At 38.4% G+C, this 19,611-nt stretch overlaps 1 protein-coding gene and 1 long non-coding RNA gene across 2 annotated transcripts in view; one reads left to right on the top strand and one right to left on the bottom strand.

Annotated features, from left to right (window-relative positions):
- LOC131826466 (uncharacterized) overlaps positions 1-19,566 on the top strand; it is a 52,779-nt gene extending 33,213 nt beyond the window's left edge. The window contains exons 2-4 of the long non-coding RNA XR_009351608.1: positions 11,256-11,372; positions 17,804-17,841; positions 19,219-19,566. This is a non-coding gene — a long non-coding RNA (uncharacterized LOC131826466). The remainder of the gene's footprint in view (positions 1-11,255; positions 11,373-17,803; positions 17,842-19,218) is intronic.
- COLEC10 (collectin subfamily member 10) overlaps positions 1-19,611 on the bottom strand; it is a 39,103-nt gene that overhangs the window by 4,767 nt on the left and 14,725 nt on the right. Inside the window, exons 2-5 of the mRNA XM_059165730.1 lie at positions 13,029-13,100; positions 11,426-11,497; positions 2,182-2,235; positions 683-778 (exon numbers count right to left, since the gene is read on the bottom strand). Coding sequence (XP_059021713.1) covers positions 683-778; positions 2,182-2,235; positions 11,426-11,497; positions 13,029-13,100 — 294 coding nt within the window. The remainder of the gene's footprint in view (positions 1-682; positions 779-2,181; positions 2,236-11,425; positions 11,498-13,028; positions 13,101-19,611) is intronic.

A 19,611-nucleotide genomic window follows, 5' to 3' on the forward strand; every position in this document is an offset into this window, starting at 1 on the left:
AAAAATACAATAAAAGAAGACCAATTTCAACTGCAACTACAATAGATTCCTCATTCATCCTGTCTCAGAAGAGAATACGTAGCCCACCTGAAGGGCTTCACTGTTAACTACAATGGGGAAATGGGAAGGGGTAACAAAAATGGCTAATGTGGGAAGTTGCACAATTCAGAGAAACACAATGCTCTGTTGAGGTGTTTTGAGGCTAGAGCCATCAGTGAAACCAGTATTTGAATCCCTGATCTGTTAATTAGCTCTGTATCTATGGGATAGGTAATTTCTCTAAGCCTCAGGGTAATCGTGATACACACATCCTAGGTATTATTTCAAGTACTCAAGAAAATAGCTATTGTTTTTACTATTCTTGTTTCTGAGATGCTATCTCTCTTTGACAATTCCTGTCCCTTTCTCTTCTTAAGGCATGTCTTGCCAAACTCTACCTTTTTCTTCATTCCCCTCTCTCCAGAAAGTATCTTTTTCTACTCATAGGCAATGCAATACGTGTGAATATATGTAGGTAGGGGTCCTAGAGTGTCCTGGAGTCTGAGCGGATCATTAGCATTTTGAGGGATGTATACAAGGGGTGACACTATCTCAGCAGGTATTTCCCACTACACATACTGGAACTGTAACGTCAGAAGAGAGCAAACTAGTAGATGGCACAAGGCAAAAAGGATATGCTCACCATTCTTGACAAACTTCATAGATGTCTTGAGGCGAGCGACACTAATATCCAGTTGTCCAACAACTTTCCGGTACCTTCCACAGTCACAGACGGTGCCTTTTAAATGACAAAAACTGTGAATTCGTGTTGGAGCACATATAGATCAGTTGGAAAGGGCATTTTCTCTATTCTCAGTCTTTACTATCTCTTCCTAGCCGGCCATATCTTTGTGTGAATGGCTATACTTTTAGTCTTTTGCTTAAAACAAGGCTTCCACATTTCATTGTCTTTAGGAATTTATAAAATATCTTCTTAAGTATTTTGGATGAGTTAAAACACAGCTCTAAACCAGATTTGTAAAGAGAAGAATAAATATGGCCAACCCCTGCACACATACTCTGGACCATTGGCCTTTCTGTCAAACACAGAATGCGCCTGTCCAATCTCAAAATAAAATCTTTACAGCTTTCTTAAAACAAATTTCTAGTCAGTCTTCTCTTCTCCTAACCATATTGCTCACTGGCTCATAGAACTCTCCCAAGACAAAAGAAAACTTTCATGATGAAACCAAATGATAATTCTGATTATCCATTTCAAATACAGCTTGAATGATCCTTGAATGTTTCAAGGACTAAGCTGAAGTCTTGTGAATAGATTCAACTTCTAATTTCAAGAGCCAGTTGTCCCATTTGCGGATTAACGCTGATTTTAATTTCTGCCATTCATTCCCTCTTTGCTCATTTTCCTTTCCAACTACCTGCTGATATTGTGACAGAGAAAGAAGTGTAAGGAAAATGATGCGAAATTCAAATGATTCTCTTTTTCTATTTAATGGCTGCTTCATGTAATCAGTCCCTTTTGCTTTCTTCTTTGGCAGTTGAAAAGCAAAAAAGAATTTTATTAGCCAAAGGGGGGAAAAATCTGTGGCTTTATTTATTCACATTCACAGCTAAATATATGGAATTTAAAACAGTTCTTAGAATTAGTCTTCAGTATACCTCTGTGATCTCCCCCAGAGAGGGGGAGATCTACTTTCTTTCCCTGCATGTAGCACTGGAAATAAAACTCTTTCAGGACTCCGGGAGACTCTCCCTGACCCCTGAAGGCATGTTCTGTATCCATGGGGTCTTTCCGGATCAGACCAGTTTGCTGTGGGCAAACAGGGCTGGCCCCTGTTTGGTTGAGATGCTGGTGGAATGTAGGACATGCTAGTGTAGTCCTCCTGTTGAGACAATGGTGGATTTTCCTCTGCCTAGGACAATGAAGGCTGCTTCCTGATGTGCTGGGTTTGCTTCCTCCCACTAAGCATGACTAGGATGGAATGTGCCATCATTCCCTACCCTAGGGCTCGGAAAGTCACCAGCAGATAGAAAGGAAAGTTCCCTTCTTTTTTTCCCTCTAGCCAAGTTAAAAAAAAAATTTAGAGGACTATTGTTTTTTCATAAAAATGTATTTATTTTTAAAGATGAATACATTTGGAATGATGCTAGGAATTTAAGAGAAAAATGAACAAGTCATACCTGCTTTGCCTTTTCCTCCTGGTATCCCAGGCAAACCCTTTTCCCCTTTGTCACCTGAATAAAAACAATAGCCATGAAAAGAACAATTAACTAAAATGGTGGAATCATTTCTGATAGACAAAAGCTGATACACCTAAAAACATAAGAAAGAGTTTTTAAATTTTATTTGCAATATCTCTAACTAATATTCCTTGATTTTATATAAATAATTTGATTTTGAGTTGGCTGCACAGGTACAATTAGTCAAACAAGTCTTAATTTATTTAGATGGAATGTAGAATTCAGATGGGGGGGCAAAGAATTATTTAAATTTGTGTCACCTGTCCTACTAACATGGCCTTCTGAGAAAGGCTAATACAATTCTCTGCATGTTTTTAACTTTCAAAGTACCATTGTTTTGTATATCTGAATTAATTGATTAGCATGTTGCAGTGCCTGTGTATTTATTGTCCCCCCAAGTTCTTCCATATGGCTTTACCCTTGTATTTTCAAAAACATATATTGTGCCTTTTCAATTTAATTCAAATATTTACTATTTATTACTTACTCTCTGCAAGATAAAAAGCTTGGTACTTTGAGAGGATATAAAAAGAGACAAGATTAAACTGAGTTGAAGGGATTTACACTTTTTGAAAAGATGTGATGCATGCAAATATCTGTAATATAAAGTTGTGTCAAATATATTATGCTGAAATATCAACCTTGATAATTTTTCCCTTCTGCTCTTCTTTGTATGTGGCCATTTTCTTATTCAGTCAGAGGCATCCACAAAATAGTTCTCAGAGAATCAGGATTATTAAAGCAGAGAGAAAAAAATGTTGATTTTTTTTTCAACTTCAAAATAAGCCCTTGAAGCCTACATCAGACACAATAATTGAAAGCAAAAGCTTTTGATTTCCAAGAGGAAATGTTTGGCTGAAGTTCTCGAAAATCAAAAGAGAAGACCCTGATGGAAGTAAAATAGAGTTTGTGCTTCAATGGTGAGCTGGAAAAAGAAAAAAGAATTTGGGAGGAAAGAATATAAAATGAAGGTCATCCGGGTTAGAAGAAGATGGGCGCTTGGTTACCTCTGTAGGAGTTTGGTGAAACCAGGAAATTCATTAGTTACATGCAACATGAGGGGGCATTTTGAGGGGAAACAGAGTCAGGATTGAGGTTCTGCCTATCCCCATCCTTCACCAGCAAAGGGAAAAAGATAGGAGCCACTCTAAAACCTGTAAGGTAGCCCATGTTGCCTGCTCATTACCCATTCTTTTCATTACTGTCTGCTGAATGCTTTTCATTAAGAGTCCTACACATATTGACAGTTGATCTTCCAGGAAAGCCTGCTTGCCAGGGCACCAAGAATTTGCTAAGCCTTTCCAAACTGACCCAAGTCAATTTGACCGTAAAGAAACTTCTCTTTACAGTGATAGTGGATATTCATGTGCTCCCCAAACAGGAAATGTCCTTGAAATCCAAGATGCAGTTTAAACATGTGGGAAGAAGCCTCAGAACTGGTCCTTGAATGAAATAAGACAAAGGTGAAATCCATGACAGTAGAGTGTACCAAATACTATAAGAGAGACACTGAAAAGAGATAATAGACTCTGGGAGGAAGGTAGATGACATAGTGCTTCTGCTGGAAGGGTGAAGGAAGGCTTTCCTGGGAAGATAGCACTGGAGCTCAGTTCTAAAAACCTTCAGCAGATGAAGATGGGAGCAAGGTAGGAGACAATGCACAAGGTAGAAAAAAGCATGGAAATATGCCATGCATCCTGATGAGGAAGATTGATCTACTCAACACCTAAGTTGTGTCCTGCAAATTTCTCAATTTCTCTTAAATGTAATTTGTTAAAGATAAAAATAGATTTTGAGAATGTATTAATGGAAGAAAGGGTATATGTTTCATAAGTACAGTTCCAGGTACTTCATAGATATTATCATGTTATTTATAGATATTATCAAATTAAATCCTCTGAGTTAGGTATTATTGTTATCTTTATTCTGCAATGGAAAGAATGGAGGATCATAGAGGCAACGTAACTTCTATGTTCAAGGACATCTAGCAATTCAATGGCAGTGCTGGTATTGAAACCCAACCATTCCTGGCTCCCCAGTTCATGGTGTTTCCCAAATGAGTGAACCAATGATTTAATGAATGAAAGCAAAGTATTCAAAAAAATCTTATCAGTACTTGAGAGGAACACCAAGTCCTTGTCACTACCAGAAACAATATGGACTTAAAGATCATATATATATACATGATCTCTATATATTACAGATCATATATATATATGATCTATAATATATATTATAGATGTATATTATATATTATAGATCATGTATATATATGATCTATAATATATAGATATATATCGATATATATCTTTAATACATATATATACATATATACACATATATGATCTATAATATATATTATATATCTATAATATATATGATATATATTAAACTATATTCAAACTTATATATGTTTGAATATAGTTTAATATTTTATCTTTTGAAAACAGCGTGTTTTCTTTAAATGTGGATCCCTTTCAGTTCAATGTGGGCTGAAAGTTAATTCTAGTCCTACTACGATCTTAGTTCTGGGCTAAACACAATAGTGGACATCAAAGAAGCCTAATGGGAGTATTTGTTTTATAAAAATAAAGGGGGTTTTCAGGAAAACAAAGCACACATCAGAGACCAAGGAAATGGGACACTATCACTCTTACCTACCACAGAGTGAAGTAAATAAAAGAAGTGCCTGCCAGTTATTTGGCAAAAATGGCCGTGCATCAGAGTAGAGAAGACGTTCACTGAAGCAAGAGGCTTCAGCTGGATCTTAATAGTGTGGAGAACAGATTTTTGAATTGATAAATGGCTTTTTTGTCTGACATGGTGTAAGCACTGTGACTACTTTCCAGTATTTTTTAAAAGATTTTATTTATTTATTTGACAGAGAGAGATCACAAGTAGGCAGAGAGGCAGGCAAAGAGAGAGGAGGAAGCAGGCTCCCTGCTGAGCAGAGAGTCGGATGAGGGACTCGATCCCAGGACCCTGAGATCATGACCTGTACCAAAGGCAGAGGCTTAACCCACTGAGTCACCCAGGCGCCCTACTTTCCAGTATTTTCACATGAATTTTATTCCTTTTTAACAGATGGTAAAGTCAAAGCACTGTAGTAGAAGGAACAACCATTTTCGCAGTCCAAAAAACTGTGGCTTGAGTCCTGGTTCTGTCACTTACTAGCTAAATGTGGATGGGTTATGCAACTTCTTTAAACCTCTATTTCTTCATTTTTTCAGTGGAAATAATGGTACTTAAAATCAGAATATCAAGGAGGATAAATTAGATCATGTCATCTTCTCTTGGTATTAACTCTGTGCTTGAGTCATAAAGAATGGTTAACCAATGTTTGCTTCTGCCACACACTTAGCCAGAAAGCACGCCACATACTTAGCTGGTTCATGGAGGAGGTGAGCTGATAGTGCCTATTTCCCCAAAATGAATTCTGGTTTAAAGCCATACATGAAAACTTATTTTGGCCCATGAGTGGGAATAAGTCAGTGATAACTGTCTTGAGGCTAAAGTATTAGAGGTTGTATTTAAACAAACAAACAAACAAACAAACAAAAAATCATAATGCTTCCACTATAAAAGGATTATTAACCTTAAGTTAAAACATTTATTTTGCTCTGAGATTGAATTTGCCCATACTACATCATTCTCTCTTATTCCTAAAATGGAATATTGACATCCAGAAAGCTACCTTGTCCATTGCAAAGTGACAACATTAGGGTCAGCCCAGAAAGCTGAGATTAATCTGAGTCAGTGAAAAATTTAGAAGGGCTACTGACAAAACGAGGACAATAAATTTCAAAGTACAGATTAAAAATGAAATTAATCCAGGTGAGCCAGAGCACTAACCCTCAATTTTTTTGAAATTCCAGGACATGTTCATAAATTTTGATGACATATCTCTGGAGGAGAAAGAAATCTTAGTGAATGGTGGAAATTGGTGTTAAGGGACAGTAGTACTTACAGAAATAAAGGGTAGAAATGAGCTACATCATAGAAAAGAATGTATTTTATCATTCACTTTTTTGTTCTTAATGCAATAAACATTTAGAAAGTTTCCACTGTATATTAGGCATTAGAATAAACTGATTAAAAAGTAAGATCCCCACATAGGACTCATATTTATTTAAGCAAAAAGATCCAATAAATCTTTCATTCATTTTTTCCTCTAGAAGTTCACAGTCTGTAGGGGGGAAAAGACATGCTAATAAGCCATGACAATGAGTAAAAATGATAGCGGTGGCAAATAAGGAATTGGCTTGAAGAAGACATGGTTCGTTAACACTATCATTTCCAGACTGTTACTTTTTCAACGTTTGTGGAAGTTTATCCACTGTGAGGCTCAGAAAATCATACTGAAATCTACTTTTCCTGTCTCTATTATCTACCACCCTCCCAAGACATCTCATCTTATTCTATGAAAGGTTTAAGACTTCACTCAACATCATGAACTCCTAACTTTCTTAGCTGGAGCCTCATCGGTATCTGACATTTCTAAATTTCGGCTAGTGTACCATCTAGAATAACTCACTGAAAAAAGAACTTCTTGAATTCTGGATGTGTTCATAAGAATGACTCCTTCTCCCCCTCCACGTCTGCTCACCTCCAGGGCAATACTTGGGATCTTAACCACATGGAATACGGCTACTTCTCAGAAGTCTTAAAAGTGCAGCATCCCACTTTCTGGCTACATCTCCCCATCCCTTAATCAGTTGTTACATGAAGCTGATACAGCCAGGGGCAGATCCGTGATGCATTTTATCTGAACTTACCCAATTTGAAGAGCCCTCTCTAAGAAAGATTATTCCAATTACAAATGGAAAAGTGGTATAAAAATGAATGCTTATAAGATAAGAAATAAAAATAAATCACTAAATTTTAAAAGTAGACACCACATTACAAAATTCACTAAGAATTGTAACATTTAAATTAATAAATTTGTGCCCCTATGATTCTTTTTTGTACTTATGGGCTGAGTATGTTTGGCTGCATTCATGAATATGCAATTGACCTAGCACTAGTTATTGATAAGTACATCATTTCCCTTTGCAAAGTAACATCAACTTTGCATAAACCAAATTTAAGAGTCTTCCTGCATGTTCCATTCCCTTTCATTGGTGTATTTATCTATCTCTGCATAAATTAACACTATCTTAATGATTGTAGCTTTAAAACAAATGTTTAAATTCAGCCTTCCAGGTTTGTTTTTCTTTTTTTACGGTTGTCTTTGGGTATTCTTGGTTCCTTTCATTTCCATATTCGTTTCGAATTGGCTTATTAAATTCTAAGAGAGCTATTTCTATGATGTTGATTGAGACAACACTGATCTACACATAAATTGGGTGTCATCTTAACCATATTGATCATCTTAACCATAATGAGCCTTTCAATCTGTGAATGTAGTTTTACCTTCATTTTCTTAAACATTCTTTAAATTCTCTCATTATCATTACGTCATGTTTGTTGTAGAAGGCTTAGACACCTTCTTTATTAGCTTTATTCCTAGAAACTTACTAATTTTGATGCTGTAATAGATGGCATCTTTTTAATTTCATTTATGATGATTCTCATATATAGAAAGAAATTTGATCTTTGTATGGCTGACCTGTAAAAATCTGAATACAAATAGTTAATCTGTAGATTCATTTGTATTTTCTGGATATGCACTCACATCATCTGTAAATAATGATCCTTTTATTTGTTTCCATTTATTGTGATTCTTACCTCCTGTTTTGCAATTTAGAACTTCTGCTATGATGTTGGTGAAAACTGGTGATAGAGCTGTGCTCATCTCATTCCCAACCTCAGGAGAGGAGTGGTCAAGATTTCATCACTGATTATGATATTTAATAGTTCCTGTTGTTGTCGTTGATATTCCCTTTCATATTAAACATGGTACCCTCTATGTCTAGCTTGCTAATATGTTTTGAAACGTGAAAGGGTGTATGTTTAATTAAATGTTTTTCAGAATTTCTGGAGTCCTAACTGAAAATGTTTATTTTTGAGTGAAAAAGAGAGGCATTTTCCCAGGTCATTCTTTTTTGGCAGGCCGTGAATATCAGTTCAGTTTGAGCAACTTTCTGTTTGAGCTTCTCCGTCTCATATCACTGCCTTGCTTATAAATTGGTGAATGACTTGAAAGGAATGATAGTAGAGAATGCATCACTCCCCTGATGTGGTTCTCGTCTCCTCCAGATCAGGCCCCTAAAGTCCTATTCAGTTTGGTAGCTCCCCTGTGCCTTCAAATTTGTATCTGTTTTTTTGGTTTGTCTTGCCTTTTTTTTTATTGGACTCAGGTGGTCATTCATAGCAGACGGATTAATGCAAGTAAATTTCTCATAGCTTATGCACAGAAATCTGAATTTTGTTTTATTAATGGTGTAAGAAATTTCTTTCACCTTTACAACTTAGCATTGATGATTTATGTAAATTAAGAATATTGTCAAATTTGAGAACACCTCTCTAAGGTCTTTCCACATATGAGCTGTTGGATTTAGCTAGTTCTGACCCTGTACATTTCAAACATTATTTCTTTTCCACACTCACACATTTCTTGTGCCGGATGCCCCCAAGACACAGTCCTGTGATGATCTGATCTCTGCCCCTGCACTTTTTCACCATGACTTTGGATAGATCTGCACAATAAGTGGTAAGAGTATTCTTGGAAACTAGTCCTAGACTGAAATTATTAGCAGTGACTATACATGGAAATAACTGCAACCAATGTAAGCCTGTCCCATGAAGTCCAAACTAAATGTTTTTCCCACTCAAGTTCCTCCTGGTGATCTCCCAAAATATTTGTGTCCACTCCCATAATCAGGTGATACAAAGAGAAGTTTGACATAGGGAAGCTGGAGCAGAAGGAGACAGTAATGTTAAGCTGTGTGTCCTCAATGAGGACAGTATCAGCTCAAGAATATAAAAGTCGGTTCTAGGGGGTGAAAAATCTTACTCTCTTTTATACATAAAGCAAAAATATACATACAATACACAATAGATATATAGTCCATGGGTGGTATTAAAATTTCATAGGGGAGGGCAATTAGAAAAAAATGTCTAAAAAAACTGGTTAAAGAGGAAATAGTTTCTTTTTTTTTTTTTTTAATGTTGAGAGATATTCTTTTAACCTGTTGAGGATTAAATGCCTTACTTTACAAACTCTGCCAAGACATATGGTCATGTCCATTGATAAGGCTCCAGTTAGGGTCCGAAGGACCCAAGTAAGTGCCAGGCTCTGAAGCCAAGGCTTCATTAGCTTCATGGTAAAACCACTCAAAATCCATATTACAGAAAGAGTCATCATTATGAGGAGTCCATCTAGCTCATCCCCAGCTGTGAGAATTTCAATCACAGGTGAACATACAGTGCCGGCCATTAAATCAGTAATAGGTATAGCAAATTTTTTACCGTGACACTACACTCTGTCCCTGCCCTCGAATGCAGGCAGAAGGAAAATTCTCAAAGGTATGAGTTGGAAAAGGACAGGGGGAGAGGAGATATTAAGCTATGGGATGAGGAGAAGAGCCACAGCGTCAGCTTACCCTGCACCAATCCGTCTGCCCAAGAACACACTATACGTGACGGGGAGGCCACACCTGATCAAGTAGTTGCTCAGGCATATGTGGAAGGCAAGCTTCAGGGTACCCATCAAGGCTGCAGAATTCTGTTACCTGTGGCACTGAGTTTCCTCAGTTCTGTACATTTGCACAAGTTCCTCCCATTTCCATAAACATGTCGCTGTTCTTCAAGAGCTCGCTGAGGTCTTTATATCAATCCAGGCTTACTCTCCCACATGGTTCCTATAGTAGTTATATAGTTACTCCGTATTCTAATTCTTTCTGAGAAAGTCCCATATCCTAGCTTCATAAGTAGTCTATGAGCTCCTTGTGATAAAATTGTGATTCTCATTTGGTTTTGTACCTTTAAACTAAGTGGAGAAACGCCAGTATGGACTGCTGACCATCAGGGGCCGCTGGAACTTGCTATCATTGCGAAGGCTCATGGGAAGATGAGATGAAGGAGTGCTTGGATAATAAAGAGGAGGCCACCTCTGTTTTATAACAGGAAAGCAGTCATTTTATGTAGGATTGGGACAGGACAGAATACAAGAGTATAAATATATATACTTAGAGTTTCTAATCTGTTACTAAATCCCAGATGCAGAATCATTATTGTTTCACTCCGTTAAAGAAGAAACGTACACTTGGATGCTGGAGCGGCTCCGTCAGTGGAGTGTATGGCTCTAGATTTCAACTCAGGTCATGATTTCAGGGTCGTAAGATCGAGCCCCAGGTTGGGCTCCGTGCTCAGTGGGGTATGGGCTTGAGACTCTCTCTCTCCCTCTGCCCCTCCTTCCTGCTCTCTCTTTCTCTCTCTCTCAAATAAGTAAAATCTTTAAAAGGAAAAAAGGAAGGAAGGAAGAAGGGGGAAGGGATGAAGAAAGGAAGTGGAAGGAAGGATAGAGAGAGAGAGGGAGGTGGAAGGAAATTTCTACTGTCCTTTGCTGACTTGAGGGGTTTTTAAAAAATTTTTTTATTTTTTAAATTTCTTTTTGGTGTACCAGAATTCATTGTTTATGCACCACACCCAGTGCTCCATGCAATACGTGCCCTCCATAATACCCACCACCAGGGTTATCCAACCTCCCACCCCCCACCCCTTCAAAACCCTCAGATTGTTTCTCAGAGTCCATAGTCTCTCATGGTTCATCTCCCCTTCCAATTTCCCTCAACTCCCTTCTCCTCTCCATCTCCCCATGTCCTCCATGCTATTTATTATGCTCCACAAATAAGTGAAACCATATGATAATTGACTTGCTACCTTAAGTTTTAATAATTGTTTTTTACCACTGAAAACGCTTCATGGTCATGATACCCATTTTAGTCATATCAAGGATTACACCCAGAAGATTCTAGGACATAGTTCAATACAGAAAGTACCAAAACTTTATGTTTGATTCCGTCCCTGAATTTCTGTTTAATCTTGTTCAAGGTCTTTATTTATTTTTTTAGACACATTGTTTATGTATGAAAGGAACAGCTAAGACACAAAGAAAGAGAAGATCTCCTATGTTACAAGAAAGAAAAAGGATCATTTTCATGATACAGAACCTTTCAGAATATATCAAGGTATGTGTGATTTGCTTCAAATTGCCACTGGAGAAAAGGAAAACACAGCTTACCCTTCTTACCAATGGGCCCAGTCTTGCCAATGTTGCCCTGGTCTCCTGCATCCCCCAGGTCCCCCTTAATTCCTGAAAAGCAAAGCATGTCATTGTTTTTTTTTGTTTTGTTTTAGATTTTATTTATTTATTTGACAGACAGAGATCACAAGTAGGCAGAGAGGCAGGCAGAGAGAAAGGAAGGGAAGCAGACTCCCCACCGAGCAAAGAGCCTGATGCGGGGCTCGATCAGGAGCCTAGGATCATGACCTGAGCTGAAGGCAGAGGCTTAACCCACTGAGCCACCCAGGCACCCCAAAGCATGTCATCTTTATATCCTAAGGTTGTTTTATATTCCCTTTGAAGATGTGGCTAATGCATTATATCACTTGAAGGAAATACCAAATAGTGCATTCTTGTATCTGTGGCACATGACATATATCCTAGGCTTCCTTATCTACTTTAATCACATTATAGTGTATATATTAAAACTAAATGTGGATAAGTATGAAAATCCTGGACCTAGTGATATTGAAATGCTTACCAACACAGTATTTCTAAAAGGTCCATAGCAGAGAATGTTTAATCTAAAGGTCAAATAAAGGGCTGAGTGGAAGAATTCTTGCATTTTTTTTTTTAAATTCTGTTCCTCTATAGATCTATTTTGGTTTCATTCTGGGAGTCTGTTTCCTCCCTAAAATTTAACTGTCTTAGCCATTTTTAAAGAGGGAAGGGAACGTGTCATAAAACCTAGTGATTGAAGGAACATCAGATATTGTCCCACCAAGTTTTTATAAAATATATATATAATCGGGGATCACTGAGTTCCTCCAAAATAGTTATAGATTTTGTTTTTTTCTATGATTACCTAAAAAAAATTACTGGTTATAAAGCTGTATCTCTGTGATAATAATTTTACAACTGATTGTATAAAATTATAGAATATTGTACATCTTTATTGAATAAGAAGAGTTTAAATCAGCAGTTTTCAGATTGAGGTCACAAAGACCTGTGAGTCTTTTTTTTTTCTCTTTAACATACTAAAGATTTTGAAATCAGTGGTCTAGGGCTACCACCTTGTAGTAGTTGGCAGGAAATATGTCCAGTGCTTGGAAGACACACACTTAAACATCACAACAGCCTTTGTGTCATTCCCATCTTTGCTCTGCTCTTCCCATGCCCCGCCACTTGCTGAAAGATTTTGGAAATAGGTGAATAAGTCAAGGGATCAGACAACTTCTTTCTGTTCCTTCTTATTGTTCTCCTTACACTCTAGGCAAGCCAAAATGAGTTGCTTAGCAGTGGCTTCTGAGAAGAGACATGGCTATCAACCCAGCGTGTTTCTAAAACTCACCGTCTCTTAGATGTCTCTGGAGACTGCTACTGCCTAGAGTTCCTGGAGTGTCCCACTCCTGCCCACTCTAAGGAGGCAGTTTGAGAAATGAATCGAGTCTTGGGGACAATGTCATAGGAGCTCTTTGGTGGCAAGTAAATTCATGTCTGAAATAGATTTCATTCACCTTTGGAGCAGAGAATGTTACGAAAGCTGCTAATTTCCAGGGCAAGGCCAGGAGAGGAAAGCAATTTTAATACTAGAACATCAAATTCATGTCATTGCACTTACCTTTTGGCCCCATGCGTCCCACTTTGCCATGTTTCCCCTCCTCTCCTGGATCTCCCTTTTCACCATCATCTCCTTTTGAAATGGAAAATGAAAGAGTGGAGCAGCTCAAATAATAACACAGCACATCCTCCCCAGGATATGGTGGTGAACATGGTTGGAATCCATTCCTCAGCCCAGCGCTTGCCTTATGACTCTGATGTGACTATGTGTATACAGGCTCTCATGGACTGGACACTCAGGGAAAGAGAGGACACTCCCAGTATCTCTTGTCATTCACTTTTCTCCACATTGTTGGGGGAGGTCATTGAGATGGATGTGACTGCCCATTGACCTGTGAACTAGACCTGGGCAATTGATCAAAAGCTCTTCACCCCATCCCCTCTCTTGAAACATACGAGCTGTCCACCATTCCCATAGTAGGAGCCATTTCAATGATACAGCCTTGAGAGAGTGAAGTGTTCTTAAGACATCTGGCTGGTATACGTGACCATATACTGATAAGCTCTATATGAACTTTTGAGACTCTGGCAGGCAAGTGTGCAGACCTTGTCCTACCACCACTGAAGACAAGTCTCATCTGTAACTTCCCTTCCTTATGAACACTACCATCCACCAATCTAGATTGGTTTGCCTCTTCCCTTGTCTCCCCTTGCCCTCAGTGTATGAGGTGGGGGGTGGGGGGCAGTTTCAAATTTTCTGCAAGAAATTCCCGATATTCAAACCTACTAACTTTATGTTTAAAGACATATCTTTGCTGGCGATTTCCTGAGAAATTTATTTGGTTTGGAAAATCTTCTTTTTTTTAATTGAAGTGTAGTTGACAATATTACATTAGTTTCAAGTGTGCGACATACTGATCTGACAAGTCTATTGATTGTGTAACCACCATCTGACATCATACAGCACTATTACAATAGCATGGACTATATTCCCTATGCTATGTCTTTCATCTCTGTGATTTATTCATTTCATAACTTTAAGCCTGTACCTCCGAATCCCCTTCACCCATTTTGCCCATCTCCCTATTTCCCTCCCCTCTGGCAACCACCAGCAAGTTCTCTTATTTATGCATCTGTTTCTAATTTTTGTTTATTTGTTCATTTATTTTGTTTTTTAGACTCTACATACAAGCAAAATCATATGGTATTTGTCTTTGTCTGGCTTATTTTATTTAACATGATATACTCTAGGTCCATCCATGTTTTTGCAAATGGTAAGATCTCGTTCTTTTTTATGGCTGAGTAATATTCTATTGTGTGTATACATGTATATTGTGTGTATACATGTATACATTATATGTGTGTATACATACACACACACACGTATATATATATATATATGTATGTATATATATATATCTGGTATGATAAATCTTTATTTTTGCTGGAGAATTTGGCCAGTTCTAGAAGCATGAACATGTATAAACATGTATATTGATGTGTGATACATATATAAAGAATATAAATATATATTTTTATATAATTATCTAAATACATAAAAATATATAAATGATAATTTATCCTTTGTAAATTACTACTCTCTGACTGCATGCTCGAGAGCCCCCAAATTGTAGGCATAAACCAGGAAGCTAAGAACAGAAGACAGCTAAGAATGGGGATGCAAAGCAGTTCTGTGTGAGCAGTGACTGTCTTAGTCATAGATGGGTCTAGCCCTAGCACCTGCCCAGTCAAGAGCTGCATGAGTGCCTTTACAAAAGTGTCCTGGGGGCACCTGGGTGACTCAGTTCGTTAAGCATCCAACTCTTGATTTCGGCTCAGGTCAAAATCTCAGGGTCATAGAATTAAGCCCCGAGTTGGGCTCTGTGCTCAGTGGGAAGTCTGCTTAAGATTCTCTCTCTCCCTCTCTCCCTGACCCCTCACTTGCTCCCCCTGACTTACATGATCTCACTAAAATAAATAAATCCTACAAAAGAAAAAAAAGGAAAGAGAAATGTCCCGGACTATAAATCAGGAGCCCTGGATTTTCACATCATGTCAGTCACTGATGGACTGAGCAAACCTTCAGAAGTCAATGATCGAGCTTATTGGCTTTGAAGTAGGACAGATATGGCCTTTCTCAGTTTGACCAGTCGTTATCTGGGGAAAGTTGGGTATGTGACACACTTTTCTGAGTCTCATTTTCCCCTCCTGCAAATTGAACAAATAACACCTACAAAAGGAGGGCCCTTGTAAGAAATTTAATAAGATAAAAGATAAAATGCATTAAAGATATGGAACATAATTGTGCCATGGTAGCTCTTATTATTTTTTACTTTTCCTCATCCTTAATGTGGACTTCATACCTGCCCTACCTACCTCTCTCAGTTGTTTTAGAATCAACAAAGTAAGTATGTGAATGTGCTTTGAAACTAAAGAGCACAACACACACACAACATTATGACCAGCTATCTGCATATTCACACACAGTCTCAAGACAGGAAGGAGTCCGTCCGTCACCAGTGGAAAGAAGTAGAAAGAAGACTTCTAAAGGCAAAGTGAAGTACCTTGGATGAGACAGTGTGGGCGAGGGAAAGTGGAGATGTCATTCACTCATCCAGAAAAGAAACATAATCAGCCATTCTCTATTTTTTCTGAGAGCAGAGTGTTAATATCTAAATGAAGCATTAGCCAAGTATGGAAGAGTTTGATTTCCAGTCATGAGATCGGTCAAGCATTAAAACACTTCACATGTGGGGCTCTAAAGTCTCCTTCTGGAGAAGGCTTTCAAAAAAGAACACACAGATGACTTGTGTGATCAGACCAGAGGGGTGAAGTGGATGTATTAAGTGGCCTTTCTTTAGATCAAGTTAGTAGCAAATGTTTGTGAAGTAATTATAATGTGTTCCAACGCTGTTAATTCTAGAAGATGGAAACTATTATTGTGCCACTTTATGAGTGGAAAAACAGACTCAGTGAGATTGTTTGCCTATTATCATAGAGCTTGTGGGTAGTAGAACTAGGAGTCAACATGTATTATCTCTGTGCCTCCAGATCCCTACCAATAAACAATTGTCCCTTCCAGTCTAGGACTCTGTGACCCTTAGATTTTGGAGTTCAGATATTTGACATTGTGCCAAATTTCTCAGGGTAGGGGAAGGGGAGATCCAGAAAAAATGACTGTCTTTGTTTCTTTTTTAAAAAGAAAAATGATGGTGGCTCATTCGTTGGGCATCTGCCTTGGGCTCAGGTCATGATTCTAGGGTCCTGGGATTGAGCTCCACATCAGGCTCCCTGCTCAGTGGGGAGCTTGCTTCTCCCTCTCCCGTTGTTCTTTCCCCCTGCTTGCACTCTCTCTCTCATCTCTCTCTGTCAAATAAATATACAAAATCTTTAAAAAAAAAAAAAAAAAGAAAGAAAAAGAAAAATGTTGGGGCAGAAAAAAAAAATAGTCTAGTAGCTCAATGACTTAATTCACAGGGAATGTATCCTTGAAGTAGTTTGGTGTCACTGAGACCTGGCTTTGCCACTCACTAGCCAAGGGAACTTGGGAAGTCCTTGACCTTTTCTAAGTTTCGATTTACTCATTCGTAGAATGAACAAAATTCCATCTTCTTCAGAGGGTTTTTAGGAGTGGTAAAATTAGAAAAGTATTTTCCTTTAAGGAGCCATCTCTAACACTTGTAGGCTGGCCTAAATTCTCCGTTTAATTACCTCCATTGTTGAAAATAATGAACTTCATACTGAGTGAGTCCATTTTTCTGCGCTGTTCCTTATACTCATCTGTGACTTGCAGGATGGCTGGGGTCATGAATGATTTATTCTAGCCTCCCCATCATCTGACACAGTGTTTGTCTCTAATGCTTAATAAATACAGTTGAACGAGATATATCTTGTGAGCCATAAAACATTTTACAAATGCAATGGTGGTGTTTACAGAATACCAAGTGCCAAAGGGGTTTCTAGTCCTTGATAAGCATCCAATCATCTGGTCTCCACAACAGCCTTTGAGATGCATACTATTCTTAGCTCTGCTTTACAGATGAGGAAACGGGTAGCTTGCAAGTAACAAAGCCAGGATTCAAACCAGGGCATTTGTCTTCAAAGCCCATGCTCTGAACAAACTCCATGATAGGGAACAAATTCATTTCTGGGTTTGGGATTGCTCTTCTGTGGGATGGGACCAAAGATGCACGGTCTGCTCACTAAAGGGCAAGATCAAACGCAGGCATGTACGGGAAGCATTTTGTGAATCATGAAACCACACAAATGTGAACTACTGGTGCCATGATGATTTCTCCTCTGCCCCCCACCCCTTCCTATGAGCTTTCCCATTCATTTTCAAGCCAGTATCTAAGTTGAAGCAGCTAGATGAGTGACTTAGTCATCTACTGCTCCCTGGTGGCTCCTGATGGAGACCTGGGTGGGTGAAAATGGGATTATTCTTCTGGTCTCTGTACTTGCTTCCTAGCCTCGTGGTGAGCAGGCTGCTGGCAGAGATGAAGTAAACAACTGGTACCCTTGCCTTCAGCTTGTATCCTGGGATCATTTGATATTTGGGACTTGCTTTAATGAGAACAGAAGAGAGGTATAAAAGCAAGCTATGGAAAGGGTCCCCCGCATGGCTCACAGTTGTCCGCTTTCATCCTCTTGGCAATATTTCATTGGATTCGTCGTGCAATTTAGCCTTTCTTTTTTTCTTTTTAAAAATAGCTACTTACATTTTAAAATTGAATGAAAAGCTATCCATTGAAATGAACTAATTTCAATTTTACAAAAATGATTTGTTCCCTCCCTACCCCTCCGGCCACCGGCTTGCTGGGATAATCTCTCCAGCAGAATTCCAGCGGAGCACACAGTTGACCAATTTTTCTCAGGTAAAGACCCCCCCCCCCCCAACAACAAGCAAAAAGTCTTTTAAAATTAAATCCTTCTTTGAAATGAAACAGCTTAACCTAGGTCAGTACCCCCTGCTCTAAGGAAGCCATTATTAAAAATTAGTGAATTGGTTTTGGAAATTTTTAAAGAAAATGTGCCAGAATCTGTACTTTTCCCACCGCCAAAATAATCTTATGGACTAAGGGAAAGTTGTTAGCAATTTTTTTTTCCCTGATCAGTCTTAGAACTGAGTGGAGTAAGTGGTATGGAGTGCTTTGTTAATGGGGCCAGGACTCTTCCCTAAAATATATCCTTCCCATCTCTAGCTACCCCTTCTTGCCGCTTGCATTCTCACTCCTGGAAAGCTCTCTAGTCATATCAGTTATTGCCTGGACATCTCATACATACCAGGTGTATCCGTATGGTGGTAAAATGGACTATCTCCCAGTGCTTTGACTTCCTTGGTCACAACTTCATCCTTTCACTGAAATATTCAGCCTTCCTCAGGACCTACTATATTGACTTTCTCTCCATTCACTGACTTTATCAGTCCCTCTGTGCCTTTCCCTACCTCCCTACATATCCTGAATTCCTTCAACTCAGTCATTCCCCCATAGCGCTCCCTAAGGCAAAAGGAGAGCCTTCCTTTGGTAAAGAGGGCTCTGAAGCAAGTTATGTCCTTTTTCCATTAAATGGAAAAAAAATAATCATTACTTCATAGGATTATTGTGGCCTAATGGGGATGATGCATGAAAAGTGTTCTGCACAGAGCCTGGTGCTTGGCGAAATGATCGGTTCTTCTTTTACTGAGAACAGAAGGGAGGTATAAGAATGGTTATCATCGTCATCGTCATCACCAGAAATGACATCTCTTCTAAACCTTCCTTTCTATTCACTACCTCAATCCTTATCCTACAATCATCACTTACTTTTGTACTTGACTCTGTATATTAAGTAGATTTTCACACAATTAAAGATAAACAGAAATTAATATATATCTATTACTGAGACTTGGCCATTAACATATTGCTATTGCTTCATCTATGTATTTTTACTGATTTTTTAAAAAAGTAAATTACAGACCTCATGGCACAGCTTCCTTAAATACTTCAGCAAATCTCAAAACGGTAAGAACATTCTCCTATGTACACATAATATCATTATGTCACTCTTCAGTTCAACTTGGCTGCGGGGATTTGCTAAAGTCTCCTTTATAGAGTTCTGTGACCTTGATCATCTTGAGCCCAAACTACTGCTCTGTATATAAATTTTAAAAAAGAGATGAGCACTTAGAAAGAGGAACAGGCATTCCGAGGAGTAAACTTGGGTTCGATGAAAACAAATCATGACAAAAATTCCATTTTTTCTTTTGGAAGGACTACTAATAAATCAAGAAACTGCCAAGACCACAGTGGCTGGAAGAAGACACAGGTCCACTGGTCATTCACTGAAGACTGTAGTTCCTGTGAAGCGGGGGTGCTCTATCGGTGAAATCCATGGGCTTCGATCTTACAGATCCTGAATTCAATCCCTCATTATATTCCTTTCCAGCTTTGTGAACTTGGGTGTGGTATTAACCTTTCAAAATTTCTGTTTTATCTGTAAATGGAAAGAATTAGAGTACCTGCCTGTTTTGTCTCCCAGATGGAGGGCTCTTGGCTTACTCTGAGACACCGGTACTTTGATTCATTGTGATAGCTTTGTGGTGGAAATTGCTGGTAGAGGAAGAAATCAATAAAAAGTTTTCTTAATTCCTTTTTTCCCTGTAA

The sequence above is a fragment of the Mustela lutreola genome, chromosome 3, assembly GCF_030435805.1.
Source record: "Mustela lutreola isolate mMusLut2 chromosome 3, mMusLut2.pri, whole genome shotgun sequence".
NCBI lineage: Eukaryota > Metazoa > Chordata > Mammalia > Carnivora > Mustelidae > Mustela > Mustela lutreola.